Source organism: Salvelinus namaycush, chromosome 7 (assembly GCF_016432855.1).
Source record: "Salvelinus namaycush isolate Seneca chromosome 7, SaNama_1.0, whole genome shotgun sequence".
In the NCBI taxonomy this organism is placed as follows: Eukaryota; Metazoa; Chordata; class Actinopteri; order Salmoniformes; family Salmonidae; genus Salvelinus; species Salvelinus namaycush.
In genome coordinates, this window is record NC_052313.1 from 50,105,995 (window position 1) to 50,125,480 (window position 19,486).

Genomic DNA, 19,486 nt, shown 5'->3' on the forward strand with positions numbered 1-19,486 from the left:
ATTGGTCCTCAAAGAGGGGGGGTACTAAACTAAGAAAACTACCTCCTAAAACTTCTATTGGTAATGAGAATACACTGAAATACAAACATATCTCGGGGAAAGCATAGCCTAACATTGGGTCTGTTTTTATGAAACACAGTGGATATTTAACGTTCAGTATTAAACAGATCTTTATGAAATGGAAAGCAGTCTGCCAAGAATTCAGCAGCTCAGGAGAACAGAACCAACTTCAAACAGAACTCTTATTGGTACCGTCGTTTTCATGGGATTACTTCAAGTGGTATCAAGTGTTGCTGTTGTACTTCACTTGACAGGTCATCTTCAACAGGTAAGGTAATCATAGTAATACAGATACTACTGCATAGGTCTCTTAGATTGGATTATACCAAGAGTCTCCTCTAAAAAATTATCATAAAATCTATGTAATTCTATAGCACAAAATTGTATTTTGTAAGAAAAAAGTTATTGTCATAACAGTTTGCAGGTGCTGCAAGAAAACATTGGACAAAAAAATGATTATATACAATGATTGCCACAAATACACATTGCACTAAATGTAATCCATTTCAAGTGGTTGCTCTCTCACCACAACATCTATAACACATTACACTTCAAACAGAGGCAAAGTGTTTCATATTGTATGGACGGTTTTACTGGCTATTGTTGCTTATGGCTTACAAAGTAGCCTTATGTATTACAAGAGAGCAACAAATCAAATAAAAGTTGATTGGTTTACACAGATTTGCAGATGTTATCGCAGGTGCAGCGAAATGCTTGTGTTTCTAGCTCCAACAGTGCAGTAATACCTAACAATACAAAACAATATACACATAATCCAAAAAGTAAAAAGAAACAAATTAAGAAATATCAGAATGAATAATGTCAGAGTCCGGAATATAAATATGTATATTGGTGTGTATAGACAGTAGGGACAGTATATCAATAGAAAAGGTGTGTACAGCAGTAGTTATATAGGATGAGCTATGACTAGAATACAGTATATACTGTACATATAAAGTGACCTAGTGGCCTCATGGGTGGAATGTTATTCATATTTTTCATAATTAATAAACATTATTTCAAAAACCTGCAGAAAATCCGATATTTCTATGTCAAACGGTTTTGTTATATTTCAGTCTTCTGTCATGTATATAAAGGGTAATATTGAAATGCAAGCTCAAAATGTAATACATTTCAACTCTATATCTGACATGGTGCAGATGTCTTCTTTTTAAGCCCACAACCATGTGTGTGAAGGTGAATACTTGTTTCAAAGTAGATTTGTTTAAGATTACCAAGAAATACACTGTGTGACCCTGATTTAGCCTACTGCAGTAAAAAAAATTAAGTGACAAGTGGTCAATAACTCTATAAATGCATCTAACAGCAGTTTATCGATGCCCAATGAGGGATTTGGGCTACTGTGACCTCTAACCTCTCTTGCCGCTGTCTCTGTTGGCAACTTCAGGTCACCCAGACCGGACCAGCCCTAGTTGAGACTTCGGACGACCTCCAGAGAGGGGAGTCACAGAGGTGCCCAAAAAACCCCAGGGAGGTCACACCATCAGCCCACCTGCCCATTCAGCCTCCCAGTGGGCACATCCAGAGAGACATCCAGAACACCATGATCCACTGGGACTACGCCCATGGACACCTGTCCAAGATCGGGTACCATGACGGCAGGATCCTGGTCCGTGAGGAAGGCCTGTACTACATCTACGCCAAAACCTGCTTCAGGTACTACGACCAGGTAGAGGAGTCACTGTTGGAGTCTGAGTCTCATGCTCCAGGGAGAAGGGGGGTTTCAGCAGAGCCTAGCATTCACAGAGTAGATGGAGCTGGGGCCGGGGCTGGTGCCCTTCTTATACAATACGTGTTCCACGAGCGTCACAGTCACAGTGCCCCCCCCAAGTCAGCTGTGCTGATGAAAAGCGGCAGCACCAGGCACTGGCAGAGGGGCCACTACCACATGTGTTGTCAGCAGCAGGGAAGGGCTTTCCCCCTGGGGCCCGGGGACAGTATCTATGTCAGCGTGTCCAACTCCTGGCTGCTGGACCCGGAAGCTGAGGGAAGCTACTTCGGGGCCTTCAGAATCAGCAGATGATGAATGAGGAAGGAGACGCAGGGCACTTAATTGATAAATTAGTAACTGATATCTCTTTAATCCCATTCCCAGCTCAGGGCTGTAGATGAGGTGGAATTCATATCTGTTAGATAGCTGGACTGTCTGCATATGGAATAGATTTTTGTATTTTTATACTGCGAAAACAAACTGAATTTGGCTTACTTTTAATTTAGTTTTATGAAGTTTTCAATATTAATGTATTTTCTGATGTCTCTCGTATTCAATTCTGTGTTCAGTTTTTTGTGTTTATAGAACATTCCAATAAAGCCATATACAATTGTAAAAATACAGGAGAGAGATTATAAATGCTCTGTTATTATCACCAATATTGCCATGCTTCAACCCATTTGATAGGAAAACAGGGATACCATTAGACCATTACGTTTCACCCTGAGAAACTGTTTTACCTCAGCACATCTCTGAAAACTTGACACTGTCCCTCAGGCGTACGAGCGCAGGGCGCCTCGATGTGCTTTCTGTGGTTAGAAGGGAATAACTCCAGTTAGTGTTGCATGCTGGGAGTGCTGTGTCATGCACATTTAGAGGCCCCCTACGCTCCTTACTCATTCCCTGATTTCACTGACCCCTATAGTCCTGCCGATCCCCCACCTCACCTCATGTCTCTGATTGAAATGAAATGAGATACTCTTTTGTTGACGCGTAATGTCATTACTATGCTCAGTTTGCCTTCTTCACATGAAAATCCATTTGAAAAGTGAGGAATCGATCTGTCCATGCTTGGATTAGAACAATTCAACACACATACACCATGTTTCCCTTGAAAGCTTTCTTCACTCCCATGTCATTTCCATGTCAAAGCGTGCATTAATGCCACCTAACTACATCATCTCAGCTCTACAGTTGCACTGTTAAGAGAGTATTAAAGTCGTCCACCCAAACAAAGACTGTTTCATTTGTTTTCAGTCTGGCATATAGCTGGCACCACTCTATAACCTTTCAGAAAATGGGCAACAATAGCACACGAATCAGCTCGGCTTTCAATAAAGGTTTAATTTGTAAAACTGCTGATGCCATCAAATTACTATACTTCAAATCAGTAGAGGCTGCTGAGGGGAGGACAGCTCATAATAATGTATGGAACGGAGCAAATGGAATGGCATCAAACACATGGAAACCTCAGTATTCACCTCAAAACACAAGTAGCCCAAATAACAGCAGATGAGATGAATAACAGGGTATTAATGTAGTTGACCACCCACAGCCAACAACCCCTGTTTTAGAGCTATTAATGGTACTGTATCTCCATGCATCCCCTCTTCACTGTCTCTCTTCCTATTTTGAGGAAGGATGGAGTGGACAAAATAATAGCAACAGATACTTTTAGTTAATGTTTTGTTGTGTTGACACAATGCAGACTAGGGTAAAAACAGGAACACCTGTGACCTAGTCAAAACCGTCTCTTTGGCACACACGTTTTAGTGCTGATGAAACACAGGGAATGAGAGACAATGTCAGGGAACCAGACAGGAAATAGTTGTGGTTATAGTGAGTCACAGATGGAGGGAGGGATTGGAAGGAGGGTGGGATTGGAGGAAGGGAGGGACAGTAGGAGGGAGGGGGAGCACCCTGTTGAGTCATACATACAGTTTATCCTGTTGTGTCTATGGGACAGACTGAGATTGACTGAGGAGGGCTCTATTTAATCAAACACACATGAGAAATTCAAACGCATAAAAAGTGCATAGGATGTAATGGCTCAATAGCCTATAAGATCATGATGTTCACTGCAGCACATACGTTTTGTTTTCAGAACTGGTTATGGGGAACCGGCACACACCTGTACCTATTGCGTACACCGTAAACGTGTCTCTATAAAGCCACAAGACTCAGAAACCACAGCAGCTAATAACTCAGAACTTTAGCATCTGGAGGCAAACATGTTAACAATAATAGCCCAGTGTTTTCCCTATACCTAAGCATTCAACCACAAATGGGGAACTCCAACTGTCATCACATTCAAACAATTTGCTATTTTTAGTGCGAAAACAAACCCAATCAAAATATTTACATCCACCAGTGTAACAGTTTTAACTTTAGTCCGTTCCCTCAAACCGTTCCCTCAAACCGGGCGCGAACCAGGGACCCTCTGCACACATCAACAACAGTCACCCACGAAGCATCGTTACCCATCGCTCCACAAAGTGGAACCACTACTTCAAGGTTTCAGAGCAAGTGACGTCACCGACTAAAAGGCTGCTAGCGCGCACCACCGCTACCTAGCTAGCCATTTCACATCGCTTACACCAGCACAAATAACTGTCAGGACCTGTGCTAATAAATCAAATCTATCGGCTATTGTTTAGCAAATGGTGGGTCCCTCACCAGCCTTCAGCCCAGCTAGCGCCTTCACAGCCAAATCCTACTGGGTCATGGCTTTATAGGCTGCATGGGCCTGGGAAAGAAACCTTGTTTTGTTCATCTGGATGGTCGCAATACATTTCCAGTAGGCTGCACAAAAACTGAAAGGACTTGATCCCATCACACACGCGCACACACTTACGGGAAGTGTGCGTGGAAGCGTAATGGGGATGTATCAGTACTGGCTTTGTTATTGTAATATTTGTGTTGTGGAGAAATGACCAGGCAGGAGACGGGAGTACAGTTAGTTTTCGTTTAGTCAAAACCTCTCGTGCTCTACAGCCCCCGGCACAATAGTGTGCATGTGCATTTCCTATTAGGTGTAGTTATCTAACACTAACGCAATACATCACTGCTTAGTAACAGCATAGTAACTAATATAAACAGATATAGATCCCAGATACTACACTTATATCCTTCCTATATTCTGGTTTTAGTAAGGAAACAAAATGGGTGACTGAGTACATATCCTGGAGGGCTGCTGTGTGCAATCAAATAGCCTACAGACACATTTTCTCCATAACTGCCGTCTTTTCATATCATAAATGAGATTTATAAAGATATAGAGAGAGCGAGAGAGAGAATGGTCCCTACTTTATTCGCTAACCCTAAAACACCACTTGTGGACCTAACCAGTAGGCTATGGCCTCACACTGGGAACAAAGAAACATGTAAATACACATAACTGACATTTATACTGTCTCATACCACCAGAAACCTGTCATTTATCACATACAAATTATGTATAGAATCAAATCCGGACATCTGGCAATCCATTGTAAAATAAATTAATACGAAAATTAGGGCCACATTTCCCTTAGTTTACTTCACTGACTAGTGGATTTTAATAACAATCACTATTTATTTCCCCTACATTTTGAGAGGGAATGGCACAAATGAACGTTTCTCCAATATCTGGAAAATGAAGATGAGCCACTCAATTCAATGGAACTCTTTGGGTGTGTCCGAACTTGTGGTTTCTTTAATTGTTTAATTCTTAACATAAGTATATTCTTTTACTCGGCAAAGGTGCAGTCAGTCAATATGGGGCGTATTGGGGGAATCACACCGGAAACCCCCCAAGAACGTCCGCCAGGCCAAGAGAGCGCACGTGCTGAGCTGAGCGCGAAAATCAACTCTGTTTCGCGCACAACAACAAACGTGTCAACATGGCCAACTCTGCTGGGATGACGGTGGAAAATGGCAAGAAAACATATAGCAAATTCCTTATAAAATGTTGGACTATCTGTATTATCTTGGGAAGCTTTGCTAAAACAGCAGAAAGTATGCCTAAAGTTGTTGGGGTTGGGGCTATTAAAGAGCTAACGTTAGTAGGACTACAACAAGCTAATTTAGGAAGCTAGCTAGCTTAACTAATAACAAACCACATTATTTCTTCAGACGTGACAGCGTCCCTTCCATGTATTGCTGTAGAGCCACACGGAGTGCCTGACTTCTCTCTAACACAAGCTTTAGAAGACGTCTCTCAACAAGGATATGCCCAGATTGTGGCCCTCCAGGAGAAACAACAAGTGCTCAGCTCTCTCCAGGTGAATCTCTCCTTACCTGCTAACACACTGACCAGTAACATTTTAAAACTCCAGGAACACTGTAATTATTGCTGCTTACATTATATACATTTTCCATGCAACATTAATATTAGAGCATTTGTTTTAACACTCAGTGTAAAGCAATGCTGTTTTCATCTGCTACCAGGCCATACTATCAGACATTGAGAAGAAAGGCAAAGAAGCTGAAGTGGAGTTAAAATCCAACGTGAGGCAGATTCTCATCCTGGAGGGTGAGATGGAACACCTGCAAGACCTGGGCTTGCGTTCCATCACCGTCTACAACGAAAACACAGAGCCCGACTGCTGATCGAGGAAGAGGAGGACAACTCCAGCTGCGTGTTGGCCGGTTACAACACCTACCGGAACAAGATGGAGGGCCACCGGACAGCCGTCTCGCAAGCGGAGAGCCAGACGAGGGCTCACAGGGAGCTAGTGGAGAAGAGGGCTCTGGTCAGAGTGCTCACAGAGAGGAGCTGAGGGCCGACCTGGAAAACCCAGAGGGGAACGCTGTGAAGCAGGCACAGGTCAGAGCAGCTGAGGAACCAGTGTCGATGTTGACAGATTACAGTCATATGGGATACGTTAAAAAAACACGTTAATTTTGTCCTGTGATCCCTGTCTTCTCCACTTCAACTGTTCGCAAGTTGTTATCGTGAATCAGTAATAAAACTGCAATCTCTTGACAGAAAGAGATGGATGACATGAGGGGGCAGATCTCAGACCGGAGGAAGATGGTGACTGAGAGAAGAGAGCTCATCTTGAAGGAGTTTGAGAGTCACACACTGATCAATAAGCATATCGAGGTACGGTAGTGAATCCCTGTTGTCAGATGCTCACTTACCCCCTTTTTCCTCTAATCCAACAGAAAATAACTCACTCCAGACAGTTTATGTTAGATAAAGACCCACCATGTACAGTATTCATAATAAAAATAACTTTTTATCTGGTACCTTTCGAACATGCAGCTCAAAGTGGTGTACATGCAAAAGGAAAGAAATGCAAGACAATGTCAACAAAAATCAAAAAGTACAATATCTGTTTAAAACCCAAGTGTGTTGTTCTCAGATCCAGAACAGACGGTATGATGCCATCGTGAAGCGTCTCCACTGCCAACTGATGAAGGCCCAGTCCGGCCACAGGCAGTTGTCTGATGATATCTACCACATGGAGAGAGAGATCCAGGACCTCAAGAGACACCTCGAGGTGCCATAAGTTAGCATTCTGGTTCATAAAACTGTATGTTTTGTAGTATGACCTAAGGCTAGGAGTTTTCCCAAGCCAAGACATACTTCAGCCCTAGTGTAGGTCTGTGCATAACAGTTTTGTTGCTGTTCATTTTCTATTTGACATTTTTCTCTCTCATAGTTTTTTAAGTGACAGTAATGAATTGGAAAGCCATTAACCAAAAACATGTTTTTACAGAAAACTGGCTTTCCCTCCCCATTACAAATAACTTGGGTTTCCCCCTGAATTTAGAGATAAAGCTGTGACACTCACTGGCCAGCAGAGGGCAATGGTGTCAACCAAGAAATAGCAACTATTCCCGTGTTACTGTATAGAAGACAATAATCACTGTCAGTCACTTTGTAGACAAAACAACCTTTATTGGTGTGTTTCTCTCCTGTCTCTCATCATCTTGACAAAAACAACAGATCAGAACAGGAGACAAACTGATGAAATGGAGACGTGAAGGAAGCCTTTTATACATTAAACCATGGCAGGGATCGCCTTAGCGTAAATGCTGTACATGATAAAACATAGAACCAACTACCGGCGGATTACACACACTAAGACACGCAACATCAGAGGAACAGAATATTGAGTCATCATCCACGGTTTTAGGGTTAGAGAATAAAGCAAGGACCAAACTTCTCTCTCTCTCGAATAATTGATGGTGCGTTTAAACGGAACAAAAATAAGATGAAACAGGGTAGAAACGTGTCAGTGTTCTTGTTTGTTTCTGTGAACACAGTGCTTTCTCATTATGTTCCCTTCCCGACATTAAAGAAGTCTCGGTCCCGAGACTCTTTCTCTCTCCTTTTCTTTGTTTATTTCTCTCACATTGCCTGTTTCCCTCTCCCCCTCCTTCTCCTCTTCCCTCTGTGGGCTGGGGGTTGCAGCAGTAAATATAGTTGAGTTGCTTTACTGTCCATCAGAAGGCTTCTGAGTGTCAGATCAGAATTTGCACTTTGGAAGTCTAATTAACTGTCCATTTCAAATATAACCATGACATCCATAGAACCATCTTCAGTTAAATTATATGTGATCATATAAACATAACAGAAACACCATCAGTTTAGTCAGTTCAGTCCAGATTCACAGTGGTCATGCATGTGTGTCCAGCCAACTACCGCCACCCACCATCCATGTCCCTTCAGACACCCCGGGGGGGTTAGGGTTAAGTTTAGACTAGGGGCTCTTCATCCATGAATTAGCCCAGGGGCTGTAAATGCTTGTCCTGGGGACCCACAGTGGTTTTTAATCCAGGACTGAAAGAGAGTTTCTCCCTGAGCGTGTGGGGGTTTGAGGGACAGCCAGCCAGGCAGTCCTACAGGCAGTCTTCCAGCAAAGACTCTGGTCTAGGTGTTGTTAGAGGGGGGGGGGGGGGGTCACAGCGATGAGAGGAAGCACAGTAGCAGTGTGGCAAGGCTGGGTATTAGGGCTGGGGCTAGCAGGGACTCTGGGCTCCAGTCTGCAGCTCCATCAGTCAAAAAGGGCTCTGGAGAGTCAAACCCTGAACTGCCTGGAACAGACAGAGAGAATGACAGCATGACTCAACAGAGAGCGAAAACACTGAACTCTGAACAGACAGAGAGAAAGAAAACAACAGAACAGAGAGGACAGAAAACATCTGAAAGGAGAGATGGGACAGAATAGAACAGAGAGAAAGAGAAGGCCAGAACGATCTGCAAGCGGAGAGAAAATGATAGAAGCATTTGGAAGCAGAGTGAAAGACATCTTAACAACCAACTGATTGGAGAGAGAACAACAGAATGGAGAGAAAATGACTAAAATAGACAGAAAATAACAGGAATAATAAGAAGAAAGTGTTGGAATTCCAGATACAGCGAGAGAGAAAGAGAATGAGAGAAAGTGTAAGAGGAGAAAGAGAGAGAGGAGACTAATGTCGCCAAGACCTCAGCAGGGGGTTTAAGCAACCTAATTACAATTTAATACAGTTACATACACACACACACACACACACACACACACACACACACACACACACACACACACACACACACACAGTCACAGTGATAATTGTAGAGTCTTTAGAAGAAGATGAGGTTTCTATGTCAGAGTCAGAAAAAAATTGTAATTACAGAGGAGAGGAGTCATGTCTCTATTAGGAACTGAATTTAAAGGAGAGGAGTCATGTCTATTAGGAACTACATTTAAAGGGGAGGAGTCATGTCTCTATTAGGAACTACATTTAAAGAGAGGACTCATGTCTCTATTAGGAACTACATTTAAAGGAGAGGAGTCATGTCTCTATTAGGAACTGAATTTAAAGGAGAGGAGTCATGTCTCTATTAGGAACTACATTTAAAGGGGAGGAGTCATGTCTCTATTAGGAACTACATTTAAAGGGGAGGAGTCATGTCTCTATTAGGAACTACATTTAAAGGGGAGGAGTCATGTCTCTATTAGGAACTACATTTAAAGGGGAGGAGTCATGTCTCTATTAGGAACTACATTTAAGGAGAGGACTCATGTCTCTATTAGGAACTAAATTGAATGGAGAGGAGTCATGTCTCTATTAGGAACTAAATTGAATGGAGAGGAGTCATGTCTCTATTAGGAACTAAATTGAAAGGAGAGGATTCATGTCTCTATTAGGAACTACATTGAATGGAGAGGAGTCATGTCTCTATTAGGAACTTGAAGGAGAGGAGTCAGGTCTCTATTAGGAACTAAATTGAATGGAGAGGAGTCATGTCTCTATTAGGAACTACATTGAATGGAGAGGAGTCATGTCTCTATTAGGAACTTGAAGGAGAGGATTTCTGTCTGTCTTTCTACTGTCCTGTCTTCTCTGTGTGTGTGTTTGTGTGTGTGTGTGTGTGTGTGTAGTTAGAGCGTGACTTACCTGGGGGTCTGACATACACCTTCAGCCTCAGACACGGCCTCCCTACATGGTTGGGATGAGGAGACGCTGACAGAGAGAAAGAGGGAGGGAAAGAAAATTAGATGGAGATAGTTTGTAGTTTGCTATGTCGGTTACGCCACTGTGAATGGGGTCCAAGTTAGACCTGGGTGATCCCACTACATCTGGTGTCCATGAGGTTGAAAGGGAGACACACACAATTACAAACACACACACACACACACACACACACACACACACACACACACACACACACACACACACACACACACACACACACACACACACACACACACACAGTAAGAGGATAAGAAGAGCCAAGTCTGACCTCAGAGCAACATCATAAAAATCTGCTACTCAGAGGAAATAACCATGACCCTTCCTCTGCCCTCCCTCTACCTTTCTCTCGTTCCTCCTCTTCTCTCTCTCCTCATAGCAGTAGTAATACATATACTAGTAGTTGTACTGTAGCAGTAAGAGGAGTAAATCCTTAACTTACATTGAAGTTTAACTTACATTGAAGTTAAAAATTGTACTTCGTCACGCATTCATGTCAAATTCAACTTAAATGGACATTTCAACTCACCCCATAATATGTTGTTGTTGTACTGCAGTAGTACGACATATTTTTTCCATTTATAGTAGTAGTACTGTAGTAGTACAAGATATTACTCACATTTATAGTAGTAATACTGTAGTAGTACAAGATATTACTCACATTTATAGTAGTAGTACTGTAGTAGTACAATATATTACTCACATTTATAGTGGTAGTACTGTAGTAGTACAAGATATTACAAGATATTACTCACATTTATAGTGGTAGTACTGCAGTAGTATGACACATTTATCCTATTTATAGTGGTAGTACTGTAGTAGTACAAGATATTACTCACATTTATAGTCGTAGTACTGTAGTACAAGATATTGCTCACATATTAGTTATATTGTAGTGGTATGACATATTACGCACAGATATAGTAGTATTCGTGTCCTGGCCTGAACTCGAAGCCCAGGGAGAAAGGCGTAAACAGCTGGAACTTTTCTGAGAAGCGCAGGGGACCGTCAGGACCGGTAGGACGGTTGCACTCCCAGCGTTTGAACCCCCTCATCCTGTGTTGACAGGAAGTGTACCCCTCGTGGTTGACCATGAACAGGATATAGCGTTCCATTCGACCGTGAGCCGGAGGGCCATTGGTGTAGAATGGACAGTAGATGTCGAGGTAGTCATTTATATTGACCGCAACCCTGTAGTCATGGTGGAACCTAGACCGCAACATAACAACATGGTTAAAACACTGCCACAACACAACCACAGGGTTAGGATGGATTTACACTGCTTTCTCTTTCCATCTAGCTGTCTCTCTCTCTCTCTCTCTCTCTCTCTCTCTCTCTCTCTCTCTCTCTCTCTCTCTCTCTCTCCTTGCTTCTGTTTCTCCCTCTCTCCCATTCCTCATATCTCTCTCCCACTCCTCATATCTCTCTCCAACTCCCTGTCCTCCACCATCTATATCCTCTCTCCCCTCATATCTCACCTCTCTCCCCCATCTGTTGTCTGTCTGTAAGCATTAATCAGAGTGCTCAACCACCGTGACCAAGCGGATACACACACACACACACACACACACATTACACAAAGATACAAACACATGCGCACAACTCTACTTTCTGCTGAAAATGTATGTGGGTCTTTCTATTTAATAATGAGGCCAGTGTGACATTGGGCAAAACATTTCTAAATGGTTTGAAACAAGATAAAAAAGGATTTTCATGCTGTTCCAGATGTGTACCTAGAGGAATAAAAGGGAATACATGCAAATTAGCCCATGACTCCACCTATACAACAACACAGGACTAGGACTATACATCCTTTAAGTAGGGTTCATACACACACTGGCAAATCTGATTCAAGGACGTTCAGGGACGCTTTCAAGCCCTCTATTGTCCTTTTCAAGGATCTCAACAATGTTAAACAATTGTATAATTGATATAATTGTACGTGTAGGGCCTAATATAGAACTCCCATCCACCCAAAAAGCATGCAAAAAGTAGGTCATTACCACCTTAAGAAACAGGTTTTTTTTAGGCCTTGATATTCTAAGTATTATTATTACGTTTTAAAATATGTGAGAATAATGTGGACATTGCCTGACTAAATAGATCGGATGCATGCATGGCGATTTTTCACTAGATGTTGTCGTCCTCATAACAACCGCACGTGGTTTTACGGCAACATAGTTGCGTCAGGAAACAAACGAGTGGCAAAAACAGATCAAAAATGAAATCTCAGAAAATTATATGGGAGCAGGAGAACTTATAAATTGGCAACAATAATTAGAAGGAATTTTCAAGCACCAAATTGAGGAAATGTCAGATTTTCAATGCAAAGTAGGCATATTCTAGTACTTGAATTTCTGAGCTCCAAATTCATGTTCTGGTGGGCTACTTCAAGCCCCTTGTTGTTTAAAATGGCAGGTGTAACATGGAAAATAAAATGGATTTGTCATGTATTTCATTACCAGATCATGTTGTGAATAAGCCTACTAGGCTATGTAATTTGTCGTCATTATATCCAGAATAATTAATAGGAAGAGTGTTGGGTGTTGTGCAATAGTCTATCTTACACAATTGCGCACAGCTAGACTCAGGAATGAGACACCAAAATATTCTGGACATACAGTACCAGTCAAAGGTTTGGACACCTACTCATTCAAGAGTTTTTCTTTATTTTTACTATTTTCTACATTGTAGAATAATAGTGAAGACATCACAACTATGAAACAACACACATGGAATCATGTAGTAACCCAAAAAGTGTTAAACGAATCAAAATATATTTTAGATTTTAGATTCTTCAAAGTAGTCAACCTTGGCATGTAGTGTATGATCCCCCTTATACTGTATCTTAATCTAATGACATGAAAAAAAATTGGCAGATTATTATCAATGACTTGTTAACAAGTTGTCCAGTATAAGAAATCCTCACTGGTACCCTAGTTTATAGAAAGACCTGTGTGGATGTGCTTCATTGTGTGTCGAGGTAGTCATTTATATTGACCGCAACCCTGCAGTCATGGTGGAACCTAGACCGCAACACAACATGGTTAAAACACTGTGTGAAGGGTTTAGGTTGTGAGGATTTCTTCTCTAAAACAGAAACGCAGCTTTTCTCCTCCAGTGGCCAAACCTTGCCCCCCACCGATCTAGAAATAGGCATCCGCTCAGGGGGAAACACACACAGACATCAAGCGACGCCCATAGTGCAGCAGCTCTGTTCCACTCTTTCCGTTTTCAACCCTGAGAATGAAAACCAATAGTAAAATGAGAAGATCTACACACATAGCTGGCCGGTCAAAATAATGCAACTCTCTAGCCTCATGGGGTTTCATATAATCAGATTTTTATTTTGTTAATTTACTACCATTTATGTTCTTGACATTGCGAGCTATTCACTGGTGGAGATGTAGAAGTAATCTGAATAAGGGCTGGATCCAATCCAATCGTGCATTACAGGCAATGTTCCCACATTGCTCAATCGGAAATGACCTTTAAATGCCAAGCGTGTTTCAATGTGCGAACGGATTGAATCCCGGCCTAAGTATATTCTGTTACATACCCAATATTGGGGGTGAGTTAGAGAGAGTAGCCTAACAGGGATGATTGAGATAGTGACAGGACTGACTGACTATAGTAACAGGACTGATATAGTAACAGGACTGACTGACTATAGTAACAGGACTGACTGAGATGGTATCAGGACTGACTGAGATAGTAACAGGACTGATTGAGATGGTAACAGGACTGTTTGAGATATTAACAGGACTGATAGAGATGGTAACAGGACTGATAGTGTAACGGTAGTCGTCATATTCCTCCTCCTCGGACGAGGAGAGGCGAGAAGGATCGGACCAATACGCGGAGTGGTTAGTGTTCATGATGAATGATTTATTATAACGGAAAAACTGAACACTGAAAATACAAAACAAATAAACGAAGTGCAGAAAACAGATACAGTACCGTGTGGTGAAAAACACAAACACGGAAACAAACACCCACCAAACACACGTGAAACCCAGGCTGCCTAAGTATAATTCTCAATCAGGGACAACGATTGACAGCTGCCTCTGATTGAGAATCATACCAGGCCGAACACAAAAATCCCAATATAGAAAATCAACCATAGACAAACCCACCCAACTCACACCCTGACCAACTAAAATAAATACAAGACAAAGGAAAACAGGTCAGGAACGTGACAGATAGAGATAGTAACAGGATTGACTGAGATAGTAACAGGACTGACTGAGCTATAACAGGGGTGATTGGATAAGTAACATGATTGATAGAGATATTGACAGCACTAATAGAGATACAGTTGAAGTCAGAAGTTTACATAGACTTAGGTTGGAGTCATTAAAACTAATTTTTCAACCAATCCACACATTTCTTGTTAACAAACTATAGTTTTGGCAAGTCGTTTAGGACATCTACTTTGTGCATGACACGTGTCATTATTCCAACAATTGTTTACAGACAGATTATTTCACTTATAATTCACTGTATCACAATTCCAGTGGGTCAGAAGTTTACATACACTAAGTTGACTGTGCCTTTAAACAGCTTGGAAAATTCCAGAAAATTATGTCATGGCTTTAGAAGCTTCTGCTAGGCTAATTGACATAATTTGAGTCAATTGGAGGTGTACCTGTGGATGTATTTCAAGGCCTACCTTCAAACTCAGTGCTTGACATCATGGGAAAATCAAAACAAATCAGCCAAGACCTCAGAAAAACAATTGTAGACCTCCACACGTCTGGTTCATCCTTGGGAGCAATTTCCAAACGCCTGACGGTACCACGTTCATCTGTACAAACAATAGTACGCAAGTATAAACACAATTGGGACCATGCAGCCGTCATACCACTCAGGAAGGAGACGCGTTCTGTCTCCTAGAGATGAACGTACTTTGGTGCGAAAAGTGCAAATCAATCCCAGAACAACAGCAAAGGACCTTGTGAAGATGCTGGAGGAAACAGGTAAAACATGTCTATATCCACAGTAAAATGAGTCCTATATCGACAATCTGAAAGGCCGCTCAGCAAGGAAAAAGCCACTGCTCCAAAACCGCCATAAAAAGCCAGACTGCGGTTTGCAACTGCACATGGGGACAAAGATCGTACTTTTTGGAGAAATGTCCTCTGGTCTGATGAAACAAAAATAGAACTGTTTGGCCATAATGACCATCGTTATGTTTGGAGGAAAAAGGGGGAGGCTTGCAAGCCGAAGAACACCATCCCAACCGTGAAGCACGGGGGTGGCAGCATCATGTTGTGGGGGTGCTTTGCTGCAGGAGGGACTGGTGCACTTCACAAAATAAATAGCATCATGAGGCAGGAGAATTATGTGGATATATTGAAGCAACATCTCAAGACATCAGTCAGGAAGTTAAAGCTTGGTCGCAAATGGGTCTTCCAAATGGACAATGACCCCAAGCATACTTCCAAAGTTATGGCAAAATGGCTTAAGGACAACATAGTCAAGGTATTGGATTGGCTATCACAAAGCCCTGACCTCAATCCTATAGAAAATTTGTGGGCAGACCTGAAAAAGCGTGTGCGAGGCCTACAAACCTGACTCAGTTACACCAGCTCTGTCAGGAGGGATGGGCCAAAATTCACCCAACTTATTGTGGGAAGCTTGTGGAAGGCTACCCGAAATGTTTGACCCAAGTTAAACAATTTAAAGTTAATGCTACCAAATACTAATTGAGTGTATGTAAACTTCTGGCCCTCTGGGAATGTGATGAAATAAATAAATGCTGAAATAAATCATTCTCTCTACTATTATTCTGATATTTCACACTCTTAAAATAAAGTGGTGATCCTAACTGACCTAAGACAGGGAATTCTTACTAGGATTAAATGTCAGGAATTGTGAAAAACTGAGTTTAAATGTATTTGGCTAAGGTGTATGTAAACTTCCGACTTCAACTGTAGTAACATGATTGATAGAGATATTGACAGCACTAATTATAAATAGATATATAAAGGTAAAGAGACTAAAAGCGTATAAATAAATATTTTTCTTGTTAACAAAGTAGAGTGTTGGGCAGAAGGGTAAGCTATATTCTGAATAATTCACATTACACACACACACACACACACACACACACACAAACACACACACACACACACACACACACACACACACAGGGTAAGCTCTTGTGTGAATTATTCAGGTCAGCCAAACTGTTGCTGCTGTTGGCTGTGCTGTGTAGCTGTTTCATATTTAATGGTCCTTTTGATGTGTATTAATTAACTACTGCTAGCTCTGCTGTTTCTCTTCCTTTAAACACACACACACACACACACACACACACACACACAAAGACACACACACAAAGAAACACACACACACAAAGACACACCTCCTTAGCCTGTGGGCCTAATGGCGAGATGAAAGAGAGGAAAGAGGAGGAAGGGGGATACGGGGGAGGAAGAGAGATACCCCTCAACTAACTGATACAGGAGTAGCTAGGAGAGTTTGTGTCGTTAAGAAGCGATGTGTGTGTGTTCCTCTGGCGCTCTCATTTTAATCCTTGTATAGGGGTTGTGGTGGGAATCTGCACACCATGCTAAATCGATACACACCCTTTCGCTTTAAAGAGAGTGTGTGTCTGTGTGTGTGTCCACCTTAGTATGCAGCTCAGACACAGACATAGCGGGGGAATATTTGGACTGGGGGGGGTTACATAAGACAGACACTTAAGTGGTTTTGACCTTGGTTACAACCCCCTCATACACACACACACACACACACACACACACACACACACACACACTTGCACACCCACCCACATACACACACACACACAAACTTTATTTTAAGCACTGAGTGCAGACATGAAGGCAGCGTGTGTGTGTGTTAATGTAGATTAAGAGCCTGAAAGAGGACACATTGAACTGAGGGAAACAGGGGAATCCATATCCTTTATCCCCCCCTTCTCTCTATTCTTGCCTTTTCCTCTAGGTCTTACCATTCCCTTTCTCCTACCATGACCCTCTCCACTTTCCCTCCATCTCCTTCCCTTTCCTCCATCTCCTTCTCTTCCCTCCATCTCCTTCTTTTTCCTCCATCTCCTTCTCTTCCCTCCATCTCCTTCTCTTCCCTCCATCTCCTTCTCTTCCCTCCATCTCCTTCTCTTCCCTCATCTTCTTCTCTTCCCTCCATCTCCTTCTCTTCTCTTCCCTCCATCTCCTTCTCTTTCCTCCTCCTTTTCTTCCCTCCATCTCTTCCCTCCATCTCCTTCTCTTTCTCCTTCTCGTCCCTCCATCTCCTTCTCTTTTCTCCTTCTCTTCTCTTCCCTCCTTCTCCTTATCTTCCCTCCATGTCCTTCTCTACCCTCCATTTCTTTCTCATTTCTCCATCTTCTGTTTTCTTTTTCTTACCAGTTGTCCTTCCTCTTCTCTAAACAGTTCCTTTTCACCATCTCTCACTCCATCCCTCAGTAAAAAGATCAAACAGGCTGTTTGCTCTCTCTCTCCCTCTCACCCCCACTCTCTCTTTCTCTCTCTTTCTGGCAGGATGACAGCTCTCACTCGTCCCAGGGCAGGCCCTTATGTAAACAGCCCCATCGCACTCAGGCTGTGTGTGTGTGTGTGTGTGTGTGTGTGTGTGTGTGTGTGTGTGTGTGTGTGTGTGTGTGTGTGTGTGTGTGTGTGTGTGTGTGTGTGTGTGTGTGTGTGTGTGTGTGTGTGTGTGTGTGTGTGTGTGTGTGTGTAAACCCTCTCATTACCATATCAAAGCCTGTGATCGCTCCTCTCCTCCCAGTGTTAGAGTGGCATATTAATAGTTGTGTAGGTTAAACTTCCAGATAAAGCAGGCTGATGAAGGTTAGTTCTCTCTGTTTGAAACAGTTCACTTACTTGCATTTCCCTGCGGTGTGTGTGTTTGTCGATTGAAGAATATGATACAGGACTGGGCTTTGATTGGCTGACAGATTTGATTGGCTGACAGATTTGTCTTTTGATTGGTCCTACCCCGAGGCTCTCAGATGACCTTCAGCAACTTTCTCAACTTTCTTCTCTCATCCACCACTTCTCTCCTCTCATATCCCTCTACACTCTCCTCTCATATCCCTCTACACTCTCCTCTCATATCCCTCTACACTCTCCTCTCATATCCCTCTACACTCTCCTCTCATATCCCTCTACACTCTCCTCTCATATCCCTCTACACTCTCCTCTCATATCCCTCTACACTCTCCTCTCATATCCCTCTACACTCTCCTCTCATATCCCTCGGCACTCTCCTCTCATATCCCTCTACACTTTCCTCTCATATCCCTCTGCACTCTCCTCTCATATCCCTCTACACTCTCCTCTCATATCCCTCTACACTCTCCTCTCATATCCCTCTACACTTTCCTCTTATATCCCTCGGCACTCTCCTCTCATATCCCTCTACACTCTCCTCTCATATCCCTCTACACTCTCCTCTCATAGCCCTCTACACTCTACTCTCATATCCCTCTACACTTTCCTCTCATATCCCTCTACACTCTCCTCTCATATCCCTCGACACTCTCCTCTCATATCCCTCTACACTCTCCTCTCATATCCCTCTACACTCTCCTCTCATATCCCCTCTACACTCTCCTCTCATATCCCTCTACACTCTCCTCTCATATCCCTCTACACTCTCCTCTCATATCCCTCTACACTCTCCTCTCATATCCCTCTACACTCTCCTCTCATATCCCTCTGCACTCTCCTCTCATATCCCTCTACACTCTCCTCTCATATCCCTCTACACTCTCCTCTCATATCCCTCTACACTCTCCTCTCATATCCCTCTACACTTTCCTCTCATATCCCTCTACACTCTCCTCTCATATCCCTCTACACTCTCCTCTCATATCCCTCTGCACTCTCCTCTCATATCCCTCTGCACTCTCCTCTCATATCCCTCTACACTCTCCTCTCATATCCCTCTGCACTCTCCTCTCATATCCCTCTGCACTCTCCTCTCATATCCCTCTACACTTTCCTCTCATATCCCTCTGCACTCTCCTCTCATATCCCTCTACACTTTCCTCTCATATCCCTCTACACTTTCCTCTCATATCCCTCTGCACTCTCCTCTCATATCCCTCTGCACTCTCCTCTCATATCCCTCTACACGTTCCTCTCATATACCTCTGCACTTTCCTCTCATATCCCTCTGCACTCTACTCTCATATCCCTCTACACTTTCCTCTCATATCCCTCTACACTCTCCTCTCATATCCCTCTGCACTCTCCT

General features: G+C 42.7%; 2 protein-coding genes across 2 annotated transcripts; one reads left to right on the top strand and one right to left on the bottom strand.

The window, feature by feature from the left end:
- The first annotated feature begins 16 nt into the window (after positions 1–16).
- LOC120050507 (tumor necrosis factor ligand superfamily member 10-like) lies at positions 17–3,094 on the top strand. The gene is made up of 2 exons (XM_038997096.1): positions 17–328; positions 1,469–3,094. Exons 1-2 carry the CDS (start codon positions 179–181, stop codon positions 2,102–2,104), a joined length of 786 nt encoding a protein of 261 aa, XP_038853024.1. The 5' UTR covers positions 17–178; the 3' UTR covers positions 2,105–3,094.
- A 5,590-nt stretch (positions 3,095–8,684) lies between these two features.
- Positions 8,685–17,672, bottom strand: LOC120050809 (ephrin-A2-like). Its single transcript, XM_038997339.1, has 4 exons — positions 17,632–17,672; positions 11,157–11,449; positions 10,166–10,231; positions 8,685–8,818 (listed from the first exon to the last, which is right to left on the bottom strand). The coding sequence occupies exons 1-4, from the start codon at positions 17,670–17,672 to the stop codon at positions 8,685–8,687; spliced, it is 534 nt and encodes a 177-aa protein (XP_038853267.1).
- Positions 17,673–19,486: the final 1,814 nt, after the last annotated feature.